Genomic DNA, 12,660 nt, shown 5'->3' with positions numbered 1-12,660 from the left:
ACCAATAGGAAGCTCAAGTTTGTGGAGTCACGATTTGGCTAACTGAAACAGATGAGGTGATGAAGCCCTATTTGTTAACAGAGTGGTATCATTGGCTCCAGGGATGTGAGTGATCCTGTGATTGTGAGCACTTACTTGCTGTACAGATATGTGACCAGAGTGATTATCAGAGCCACCACAGATACGGCACAGCCAATCTTGCTTATGACATCCAAAAAGACGCTGTCCTGTTGCCCATGAATGTCCTAGGAGAAAAAAAAGAACACAATTTCAGCTTGAGCCAAGTCAGCTTGAATTGGGCCAATATCAAACTGAACAGGGGCACCCATTTCATGGCATTGCTTAAAAGTTAGCAGAAAGGTTGTGCTTACTATAGCAGAAAAACTGCGCTAACCTTAGGCACTTTTTCACGGCATGGATGTGCTGATGGTTGCGTGCACATGGAGATTCATATTGTTACGTCACTGATTTATGGAACATGTTTTCCTCCGAGGTTAAGCATGCCTTTTACTGAGCTTACTGGTTACGGTCTCCATGAAATAGACGGAGGCTCTGTTAGCAGAAAATCCTGTTCTTATGGGCAGTGCCATAACATTGTTGCCTTACTATTTCATATAAATTCTGCCTCTGAATTTTTTTCCCCCCTGCACACAGTATAAAACAATGCCTGAATAAATCCCCTTCGTGTGATTGGTGGGTCATGATCACTTGTCACTAAATTGACCTATCACGGTAGAATCGTGCTAGAATCGCGTCATCACAGATAGTGAAACATTGTCCAATTACATGAAATACAAATGGACGCGGAACATGCAAAATCTGAGACAATATTATAAAATAATAAAACTTAGTGTACAATTAAAACTCCATAAGGTTGTCTAAGGGGCGAGGCTAACTCGCAAACAGAGATAGGTCAATTATTTGTCCAAACCAACAGCCCAGCCACACAGCAAAAAGAATAATTTCTTTCGGTGACAGATTAAATATTCGATTCCACAAGATGAACATTCCATCTGTCACCTCATGAAATTACTCTTATCACTGCAATCATAAGCATTCATTACATACAAGTCTCCATGAAGTTGCAAATGGTTCCATACTCAGAACATGTTTCACAATGCCAAGAAATTGGGTCTGATTTTTGTTAACATAGTGCACAATCACTGTAGATGTGAATTGGTTACAGTTTGATCTTTGTGACAAATACTACGGAGATACAAACAGAAAAATATATTTCTTTAAAAAAATTGACGATGCTAAACAAAAACAAAAAATATTGTGAAAAAAATAAAATATAATTTTGTGCCTTGACATCTTTCACAAACATTGTGATGGTGCTTCTGGAAAGTTGAGAAACACCGAGTTCCTCTGACTTATATTTCAACTACCGGTATTCTTCCAAAGCTTTTACCAGAACTCTAATCCATAAATACTGTAAAATGTTGTTTTTATATAAATATATCTGCATGTCCATATTTGTTTCCAACTCAGAAGACAATATTTTACAAACTTGAGATTTCTTTTCACAAAGTTCAAACTTTTTACGAACTTGAGAAAGGAGAGAGGTGTAGGCAGTGTAGCCCCCCCCCCCAATAAAAAACAATCATGCTTTGTGCGGCTAAATCAAGTAATCAAGAGCTCACCACGAACAGCGCCAACTAGTGTTAATGATGTCGATCCGCACAAACTTGCGCCCCCCGCCCCAAAGGTGTCAGATGATATCCAGCCTCAATCCAATTTGGAAATATCCAGCAGTCGATATTTATAAACCAGGGAAGCAGTTTGTCGACTATGTTAGTGTCCAGAATGCTCTCTGTTCAATTTTTTGGTCACCTTAAACCTCCCTGATTCAAATTATTCTGGCAACGCTCCTGTTTCTATTCTTACCACAATAACAGCAAAGCTGGTTAGGTGGTCACACAGACACCGGATGACGCCATTGGGCAGGGATTCGTTCCTGCATCCCTCAGTGGACCAATCGCCGTACCCGTTATTCAGAGTGAAATCCCAGAAAACGCACTCCGCACTGCCGACCGTCTCATTTTCACCGCTCGCCTGAAAGCAATAAAACATCGTCATTTCAGAGAGAAATTAATTCAAGATGATTTTGATTTTTGGGAGAGAAAACGTGGCTCATGTATTTAAGCATCTGTTCATTTTCTTTGTAAGATCCAAACTTGAAAACAGCTTTGCTGCAGTGCCTCTCAAATATATGGCCTATCAAAGCAATTAATTCTGTATAGAGCATGCAAGTCTCGCCAGTCCATGTGAACGTTTTGGTACAAAAGACTGACAAGTCTAGTCATCACAGACCCGTGTTTGAATTTACCCAATTGTTATCTACGTGCTCGGTTGCACGGAAAGTGAGGTCAACATTTGTAATTTGATAACAGTCATCAATTCGAAATATTTTTAATATGTTGTAAAATTGTAACGCCTTCTTTCTTTCAAAATAGTGCTTTATTGCTCTTGACTGGATGGACCTAGTCATGACACACCATAAATGAAAAAATAGGACGTTGCAAACGTTGTAAATTTTGTAAATCAACTTGCTCGCTCCATTCAATAGGTTAACTTACATTGAGCAGACTGAAGACACTTGAAACGGGCATTCGCAGGTTGTCAATTTTTACGCCCTCCACAGTTGCAGCAATGACGCGGCTCCCTACAGCCCGCCTCACTCTGTCCTCGGGCCTCGTCACTTCGTTCAACGTGGGAGAACGAAACAGCCTGCTGTTCTGATACAGGAAGAAACTTATCGGAACTTGTTCACTATCGCCTGGTTTGTAGACAGAAACAAAACAAAAACAAAAAATAAAGTTGTAATTGAGACCACTTCCAAGTTTACTTCACAGACTTATTCATTGGGATTCTGTTTCACTGAAGGAAATTGAAAAGGTTTTGTTGTAAAATTAACACAAGTAGTTCCAAAAAAAGTTGTACAGCTCAAGTGGCTTTCCTTACACATAATTAAATGTTTGAGATCTTCAAATGTTGCTGTCTTCTCTTTTATAATTATGGCAGCCAAGAAAGAAAAAAATAAAGAAAACAACTGAGAATTGATGCAGTGGTAATCTTACTTAATTTAATTCAGACTAGAAAAGTCAGTGGTAGTCTTACTTAATTTAATTCAGATTTGATAAGTGTCTGCTGTTCAAGGGTTGGTACTTGAATTAACTTCCACCTTCCATCTTTTGAGGCAAGGCTAAACAGGGCTCATTGTGTATCGCAGCGTTTGAGTTCACTTATCCATTAACACTTCTGCTGTCTGAACAGTCACAAACAGTCAAACAACAACATTCCTATTCCCCTGCTATGCCTTTATACACAGTGCAGTTGCCAACAGTCAGATCACATTTCTTGTAAAGCACGTGAAACATGACTACTTTTACATAAGTCGCATTTTTTTTCAGCAACCCAAAGTGCTATTTTCATGATTTTTTTCAGTATTTGAAAGAAAAATCTCTCAGCTATAATCTAATACCAAAACATAAAAATCCACCAATCCCTTTTTTTTTTTAAAGGCAAATGTTTAAGGGTTGCATTTTTGTGGGGTTCACCCTACTGTATAGTCAAATTAAATCCATGGACAAAAGCAAGTAACTGGCAGGTTCAGCAGGCTTATCAGTGTCCTACAGTCAAAGCATAGCCGTATCAAGTTCCATAAACAGTCACAGCCACTCAATCCTGCTTTATGTGAACAGGGAGCGGTTAACCATTAAGAACAGTCACTTGACTATTGGAATGGCTTAGTTGACTGTAGGTATCCAGGAGCTGCACATACAGTGGAAGCATAGCACGGTTGGTGCATTTGATATTATAACACCTCACTCACAGATTCTGTGTCACGATTGGCCGAGAGCAAATCACATGATACCTTCTATTTTTGCTATCTTTCTGTGCACGGCCAAAAGTACTATACTTGTAGCAACTTAAGTACTATACCATTAGCAACCAAAGTACTATTTCCACGGCGCGGTATTTGTGTGCAAATGGATGCTGGTGTGCGCCTTGCGCGTAGCGCTTATTGTTCCAAAGAGAGCGCGCCGCAGACTTGGGTTCAAACATATCGTGAAGGGGTAGTTTCGAAGAGAGAAATACATTTTCCATCAATTTTGTATTGAAATTGAAGTTTATTTCAACTGTGTTCAGATTTAATAAAATATTAAAACCAAGCAGAATCTGTAGGTGAAGTGTTATAAAACAAATATTGAATGCTTTATCTCGTGGTGAAGTAAAACTAGCCTCCCTCGGTGATCCATGGACCATTCTATTTTCCCTCGGCTTCGCCTCGGGAAAATAGAATGTCCATGGATCACCTTGGGAGGCTAGTTTTACTACGCCACTCGAAGCATTCAATATTTGTATACTATACCATTAGCAACCAAGTACTATATCCACGGCGCGGTATTTGTGTGCAAAAGCATGTTGGTGTGCACGTTGCGCGTAGCACGTTTTTGTTCCAAAGAGAGCGCGCCGCAGAGTTGGGTTCAAACATTTCGTGAAGGGGTAGTTTGGAAGAGAGAAATACATTTTCCACCAATTTTGCATTAAAATTTAAGTTTATTTCAACTGTGTTCAAATTTAAATAATTTAAAATTTTAAAACCAAGCAGAATCTGTGGGTGAAGTGTTATAAAACAAATATTGAATGCTTTATCTCGTGGTGAAGTAAAACTAGCCTCCCTCGGTGATCCATGGAGCATTCTATTTTACCTCGGCTTTGCCTCAGGAAAATAGAATGTCCATGGATCACCTCGGGAGGCTAGTTTTACTACACCACTCAAAGCAGTCAATATTTGTATATTGTGTGGTCTGACATGATTTTGATTAACAATTTAATCTTCACCTATTGGTGTTCATCAGGCCCCGATTATTTGCAAAGGTAAAAATATAAAAATAATAATCACTTCTCTTTTTGTCTTCTGTATTCACTTCACGTGTCCAAATAGTGTGTTTCCTATTTTGTCACTGTTTGGATGAAATGCAGAATCTGACAAAAGTACATAGAGTACCAAAGTGTGATGTCATTTAGAACCATAAAGTGCAGTGCAATCGAATGGAGTACGCGCGAGTGTTGGTTCACGGGCTGAATCACGCGCTGTCTTTTACACACATTTTTATAGGTGTGATGTATTCACTTCAGTACTCTATAGCACCACTTATATTGATTTGAATAATTACACAAAGTGGAAGATATGCGGGCAACTCAGTTTTTGCTGCATGGGTAGATTGATAACTTTATCAAAACAATGATGATTTTGTTTTTTGTTTTTTACCTGTTTTAGGAATTTTGTCGAGAATTTCAGCAGGAAGGAAAATCGAGGCTTCTGTTTCCATTGGTGGATCTTCTTTGGTGAACACATAGGTCTGATTGTCAGTTAGATCGTTGGTTCCCGGGTCCCCGAGGGAAGACGCAAAGCCCAGGCCATTGGACAGGGCTCGACGGGGAAGGGAGAGGGCCTGGACGGCAACGCTGCTCTGTACCTCGGTGAAGTTACCGGCCCCGCTGTTATGCAACGCTGTGACGAACGACTCCAGGGACAGCACGATGAGAGACGGAGAGTTGTCACGGCTTGCCTCATCCAAGATGGCTTCGTCGTCAATTTGGAGGACGTTGTTGACTATCTCGACGATTTGCACGGCAACCTACCAGACAAAGACACCCAGAAGTTTGATTATTAGTTCAAAGCAGGAGACTGGCTGTAGCAGTAGTTGAGCAGCTTTCCTGCAAGCAGCCTCCACAAAAAATGAGGATGCAGCTGAATTCATAGCACCATTATTATACTATTATTGTGAAGGAAAAATAGAATTAGCTGTTGCAAACTGCTTACCAAACCAAAAGGACCTATGGTATAAATGCAAAAAAATAGTTAGTGGCCTGACGTTTCGACCCTAGCAGAGTCTTTCTCGAAGGCTAAATGACAAGACTATAAACATAAACAGGTACATGTATACATGTACCTGTTTATGTTTATAGTCTTGTCATTCAGCCTTCGAGAAAGACTCTGCTAGGGTCGAAACGTCAGGCCACTAACTATTTTTTTGTATTATTGTGAAGGTCAGATCAACGCTGAGATTTGTTGTCATGATACTTTTGAGCTAATAGAATTTCAAAATGTTTCTCTCATCACACCCTCAATAATAAAAAACCCTAGCTGCTCTACTACAACCACCACCTACAAGTACCTTTCCCTTGAAATGAGAGCTTAGTATTGCCATGAATGAAATTAAAAATTTCAGCTTTTGAAAATTTCAGTAAAAATGCAGCTTTTTTTGGTATGAGAAGGAAAAACCATCACAAGTTTACCCAGGTGGGACCTGAACCCCAAACTTTCTTCCTACAAGTGGACGTGTTTCGCCGCTCGACCAACATTTCTTTCAAGAGTGTTCAGCTGCACCATTAGTTCGGAAGCTTGCGCCAGGGTGATGCAAATATCGTTATAAATATTTGAAATAAACAGAGCAGATTTTCTGCTTTGGAAATGTCAGAGGAATATCCCATCTTGGTGTAAGGCCACACCAACCATTCCAAATGTGCGAGGTGTTTTGCCAAAATGAGATAGAACTGGGCATAGTGGAGAAAAATGCCAAAACATAACAAATGGGTGTGGTTTTCTTTCCTTCTTTCCAATCCCCCCAATTTTCAGATTTATTGTTATTTGTAATCTTTGATAATCTTTGATAGGTCTTCTACACATATTCTAAAGAAATTAAAAATAATGAAATAATTTTTTTTTTTTTATGGAGAAACAATTGGTTTCACAAATACAAAACAGAGCTTTATTGTTTAAGTTTAACCCTAAAAGGGCGCGATAGCCTTAAAAAAAAAAATTTCAGCAACCCGAGCTGTTATGACTTTTTAGCCTCAAGCCTTGCGCATCTTTTAATACCAAAAACATAAAAATCGGACCACGGGTTACCGCGCAGCGACAAATTTTCCAACACGAAAACTGACCATATAAACCATATACGTTGTGTACACACAGCAGAATTACCATTCCTTATTTAATTAATTAGCCATAAATCCAAAATCCTTTGACCTATAGTCATGAAGTTTCTTGGGTATGTTCATGATGAGTTGCTCTATGCATGTACCGAGTTTCAAAATTTTTCGTCACTCGATGGCCGAGATGTTAGGGGGGGCGGAATCTGTGTTTTGCGTGACATCGCGCAGTACACGCGATGCGCACGCCAATGTCCTTATAAGGTAATGAGTTGTGGAGGGCATTCCAGGGGTGTTTCGTAAAACATGAAGTAAAATTGTTGAACAAAATGGTTGGCAATGTCTAGTTTTTGACTTGTTTTGATTTTTGGACTGAAAAAAATTTGGGTTTTTTTGACCAAAAAGGTATTTATGAATGGGAATAAAGATGTGTTCGGTCGGTATTAAACACTCTGTTTAAGACCGGTGGGAGTCTGGATGGGTGATAATTACCCGAGGGCCTCGGAGTGTTATAATACCTCCCAAACACACATTTATTCCCTTACTCGTACACACCAATTCCGAAAAGTCTGTGGAGGCGGACTGGGTGTTGAACTTGAACAAGGCCGCTGTGCACAGCCTGTTGTGGTACAATTTACACTCTGTGGACACACCCCCGAGTGTTAAAAAATATGAGGTTGCGGTAAGAAATATCGTACAAATACTGCTGAAATGACTCTTGCGAATCAGTATTGTGGCGTTTGGCTGTTTACCAAAAGTTGGCTGCTATATTTTGCCTTTTTCAAAAATCTAAATTTTTGGCAAAACAATAATCCTGTCGCCAAGTAATTTCTGCAAAATTGTCACTGCCATTGTGATTGCAACGTTGACCCTAAATGCTTCTCTGGACAATAAGGAAAATTAAATGAATGAACATTCATATACTGGTATAATTTAGTTGTGTAAATGGAATCAGTCTTACCTCTGGGGAAGTGTTGTTGGCATCCACTAGATTCTTCAGAATTCCAGCGACAGACGTTAATGCCATGGGACTGATGGCGCTGGCGTTGGATGTCAGGGATGCTGTCTCTTGGGCTACTTCCTCAGCATTCTCAGAAGTCACTGGCATCTGTGGGATTCAATAGGCAAATTGATGAATTTTAGGGATTTTTCTATCCAAGGTCTAGTCAAGTAAGCAAAGAGCTATTAAAGTTGCTCTCTATTAAAGTTGCTATCTTCAGTTCCATTCCCAGAATTAAATCTAATGGGACATCGAATAATAAAAATCTGCCGAATGGAAAAATTTACTGTACAAATGTTGAATTTTTTGTGGTACGACATTAATTCAGACCTTTCCCTTTATGCATGACAGGCACAAACGCAACATAAAATGAATCAATATCAGGTTTTTCCTGTCACGTAAAATTGTATTTTCAGAGTTTGAAAAATATCCAAAACAGATAAAAAGTGTTAATTGCCCTACCTTGCAGTCTAATCTGTGCCACTGAACCGCGCGCACTAAGAATCAGCCCTTAACTCTTTCGCTATAGCGAGCCGCTGACAGCAGCACACAAAAATTGTACCTGTCGTACGCAGAGATGCCACAGGGTCTGCTTGAAAAAAAAACGGAACTGGGTCTGCTTGAAAAAAAACGGAACGGCTGCTTGAAAAAACGAAACTTTTTTGTGTGCGAAAAAGCCACTCCGTGTCCGACACAAAGTCCCTGTTGTCATCTTTATCTTGTAGCCAAGCCAAGTTCTGTTTATTTTTTAATTTTGCTTCTATGGCCTTTAAAGCTGTCGGTTCGTTCAATCACTTTGACTTTTTCCATATTCTTAACATTTATTCTGCCTACCCGAATTTCCAACGTAATATTTGACACGAAACGTGCATGATTCCACAACACTGCTGTCGGTGTACATGATCCTTGCACTACGCCATGCGCTCAATGGAAACATGGTTGGTACCCGCATTTTTGTATTCACATATATCACTGCGATTGGAAACCACCGATAGCTGAAATGATAGACTTGATTTCCAGGCTGAATGCTATGTGTGCTTAGCACGCAACACGCCCGCACGCAACACGCCCGCACGCAGTGAAGCACGCGCGAGGCGCTGTTGTATACTGCGTGCAAGTACGTTGGCCGCTTGTATCGCATGCAGGCTCGGCAACAACATACACAAAGACTGTTTTTTAGACTACTTCAACGAACAACGTTGTGCCATGCGTGCGCCTAAATGTACTAAATCGAGATAAAAATCAACGCATTTCCACAGTTTTTCTTCTCTTTTTCTGGTTAATTTGACGGCCGGAAAAACTGGAATTTTGTTAGATTTTTTTAAAAACCGGAATTCCGGTAAAAACCGGAAAAGTGGCATCTCTGCATACGGCAAGCCGCTGGCAGCGGCTCGGTGATGTCGCTGTGAATAAACAGGGGTATCCCCATGACGTATGCCTTATTTACATAATTTATATTGTATAACCTCTGACCCTAGTTTGAGCCGCTGCCAACGGCTCTCCGTCTCGCCGGGGTGCGCTGCAGGTTATTGTGAGCAGTTTGTTTACAGAGACATTTAAAGATGGCGGCATCCACATCGACACACCGCGGAATTTCCAGCGATTTATTATGTACAAACGTGAAAAAATCGGGAAATTAAATTCAGTAGCGAAAGAGTTACGGGAGATTTCAAAATATGAGGACTGCTTACATTTGCAAGCTCATCAAGGTTTTCAGTGACGTCTCCCTCGAAGCATTTGAGAATGACCGGCTCCTTCCACTGCGGTTGAGATGTGAAGTCACCGACGCAGTCTCTAGTGGCACGGGGCATTCCCGCTAGGAGGAATCAGAACATAAAAACAATTACAGTGCTTTGTACACAAGAAAATTCCTCCTCTGAGTACAGTGTTTGTTCCACAGGCCATGAGTCATCGAAACCAAGATTCCCACAGTCCTTCCAACGCTTTAAGTGCATACAGTTTTCTTATTCAATATCAAAGCTACGTCTCATATACTTATTTCAATTAGCAGTTTGGGAATATTACATTATCAATTTTTTTTATTTCGATAAAACTAATTTGAATACAACAGCTAGCTTACTTATTCTTACTGTTCACATATATTTTTTTGAAGTTGGTCTTTCACACATGATTGTAGATTTAATACCCATCAAGCAAGATTCAAGTAAATTTCACTGACAAGTGACAATCAAGGAGGTTTAAGTATCTACCTCGGGTTGTGAAATGGGGGCAGAGGTTCAGCGATTGCGCCGTCTGTCCAAGTCTGGTTTGTGGGAACGTCAGATTTCCTTCAAGGTATACCTCTTGCAGGCAAGACACTGCAAAAACAATAGAACTAGATGTATAAATAATACACTTTATTTACTCTGATGGAGACGTCGTTAATATTAGTGTTTTAAGAATGCAGCCTGCCGAACTATTTCCGTGTGAAGGTTCTACATTTGATAGGTATACAGCAAACGTACAAACTCACAATTTTGTTGACGTTTATACCCACCTAAATTGACAACATTGATGCTCTCAGATTCCACCATGAGCTCAGATGTTTCTGGTCTTTCCTGGATCGCTGCTGTCAACCGCTCCTGGAGTGCTAAATCTCCAGTGGGCTCGGTCAAAGTGCACGGCCCTTCGCATTCCCCTCTGAATCTAAATCGGCGAAAGAAAACCACAACTTCGGCGACGATACTGCCCCTCCTGAACGCAAGAATTTCAAACTCGATGCCGTATTCCCTGCCCATTTCTTCTTGCAGGTTTCCGGTAACAGGATACCAAAACTGTGTCGAAGGAAAAATTGAGGGTAAAGATGGTGAAAGAAAAGACTGGGGGCACCAAAATGCATTGTTCAGAAATACAAACAAACTATTAGTAAACAGCTATTCCCGAGAACTAAAAAAAACCTGAAAATACAGGGCAAGTCACACAAAAAAAGGACACCCTAATGGCAGGGCAAAATATTTTCTGATTATCTGCGTATAGCACTTTCAAAATCTAGGATATGAAAGCCCAATTATTATGCTTTCTTTTAGTACAAGAATCATTTAAAGCACTCATGTACTTTTGAAGTTACAGAATTTTAAACACAACCACCATTTTCAAGTTCTGCCCACAGATTACAAGAAAGCTACTTCTCACTTTCCTTGCTCATCCCTTCTCCATAAAAACATACACATGTATGTCCAACAAACTAAACTGTAAGACGCAAATCTGCACAAGCTAGGCTTGTGCGGTTTTGGAATTTGAGAGTCCATCCCCGTATACCGTCACAAAAATAAAGCGATATTCGGTAATATCGAGTACTTTTCTGTGTAGACTATTGGCTGTCAAAATACAATAAGACACGTGGTGTTAGGGAAACTGCAAACATGCAGCATGGGCAGAACTCCACAGGCCCTGCTGGATGACTAGTAAGCACAATTTGCACCTTATCTAGATACCGTGCCCACAAGAAGTATAAACACGAAGATCTGGCCAATTAAATTCTGTCGTTTTTGCTGATGTGTTTGATATCCTGTATCTTAAATACAGAGTAACCGTTTCACTCTCTGATCGTGATTTTGCCTCTAAAAGTGTTTTTTTTTTTTTTATCTGTAGAAGTGTTCATCAGTTCAAGAAATGCGTATTCAAAATATTATATGGGTAATTTAAAACGTATTTGACAAGCTGCCTTTACGAGTTTGTTTTGGGACAAAACACATCACATGTTTGTAGAACTTATTCTCTCATGCCTCTTTTATTTATAAAATGCCGAAGTGATTCGTTAGAAAAATATACAGCCCACAAAATGAGTGAACGTACACTTCGTTCCAGTTCCGATTGGAGGTTCCTAAAGTCTTCGCTGTCTGTAACTGCCAAGTCCTCCGTGTAGGTAGGGTTGAGTAGCTTCATTGTCACCTTGAAAGTTGTTACTTCTGCAGCATGGATAGATTAATATTGGAATGTACAAATGCATTTCATCTTAGAAACAACATGGTAGAAAGGGAATTCCCCTGTAGTATTAGCTATAAGTGTTAAGTAAGGTCAGCTAAAATATTCTTGGCAAACCTCAAAATTATGTTCGACTTTGAAGAAGTTCTGAGTTTTTATTTTTTAAAAGAAACTGTTTTTCTTTTGTTTAGTTCGCCACACCAAGATTATGCCATTTTGTTCGGTTTGGTATTCAATGCAATATCTGTAAAGTAAGAACTCTCATCCCCTTTGTTAGTGGTCAGTAATTCGTAAACTATCAGAAATGTCTGCCTGGACAGTTTATTTCCCGCCAATCTGAACCAAGAAATAACAGAACAAGATAAGATAACCAGTTAAAAAAGTCTTCCAGTACTGTTTGTTATATTCTGACCTGTTAGAGTCAACGTTGCGGGTTCCGTCCGCACTTTGGGCACGTTCTCGTTCTCAAGAGATTTGCCCGGGATGCCCTCACAGACGTAAGCGCCTTGGTCTCGGGATTGTAAAAAACCCTGGAACACCAGCTGGTTCCCGGTCCGGATGAAAGTCTCAGAAGGGGCTGGTGCCGTCTTGTACCACCGATACTCCACTGCATTCTCAATGTAGCAGTCAAAGGTAACCGTTGCAGGCTCCTCCTCCCCAATGCCCGTCACATCGGCTGATGAGGGAGACACTACAATCTGGGGATCTGTCACACACCGGTTTGGAAGAATCAAGAGAAAATCCTGAGTGAAATGATTGGAAAGGCAAGTGAAAGCACTTGGGCACAAACT

At 40.2% G+C, this 12,660-nt stretch overlaps 1 protein-coding gene across 2 annotated transcripts in view; it reads right to left on the bottom strand.

The window, feature by feature from the left end:
- The window catches only part of LOC119726669, a 43,765-nt gene that overhangs the window by 5,901 nt on the left and 25,204 nt on the right, over nucleotides 1-12,660 (bottom strand). For both annotated transcript variants that reach the window (XM_038198443.1, XM_038198444.1), the window contains 10 exons: nucleotides 12,282-12,575; nucleotides 11,741-11,853; nucleotides 10,443-10,719; nucleotides 10,156-10,263; nucleotides 9,637-9,761; nucleotides 7,907-8,053; nucleotides 5,279-5,648; nucleotides 2,580-2,779; nucleotides 1,888-2,055; nucleotides 136-245 (listed from right to left, as the gene is read on the bottom strand). In XM_038198443.1, coding sequence (XP_038054371.1) covers nucleotides 136-245; nucleotides 1,888-2,055; nucleotides 2,580-2,779; nucleotides 5,279-5,648; nucleotides 7,907-8,053; nucleotides 9,637-9,761; nucleotides 10,156-10,263; nucleotides 10,443-10,719; nucleotides 11,741-11,853; nucleotides 12,282-12,575 — 1,912 coding nt within the window. The remainder of the gene's footprint in view (nucleotides 1-135; nucleotides 246-1,887; nucleotides 2,056-2,579; nucleotides 2,780-5,278; nucleotides 5,649-7,906; nucleotides 8,054-9,636; nucleotides 9,762-10,155; nucleotides 10,264-10,442; nucleotides 10,720-11,740; nucleotides 11,854-12,281; nucleotides 12,576-12,660) is intronic.

Source organism: Patiria miniata, unplaced genomic scaffold (genome assembly GCF_015706575.1).
Source record: "Patiria miniata isolate m_02_andy unplaced genomic scaffold, ASM1570657v1 HiC_scaffold_2, whole genome shotgun sequence".
NCBI lineage: Eukaryota > Metazoa > Echinodermata > Asteroidea > Valvatida > Asterinidae > Patiria > Patiria miniata.
This window is presented reverse-complemented; position numbering and strand designations above follow the sequence as displayed.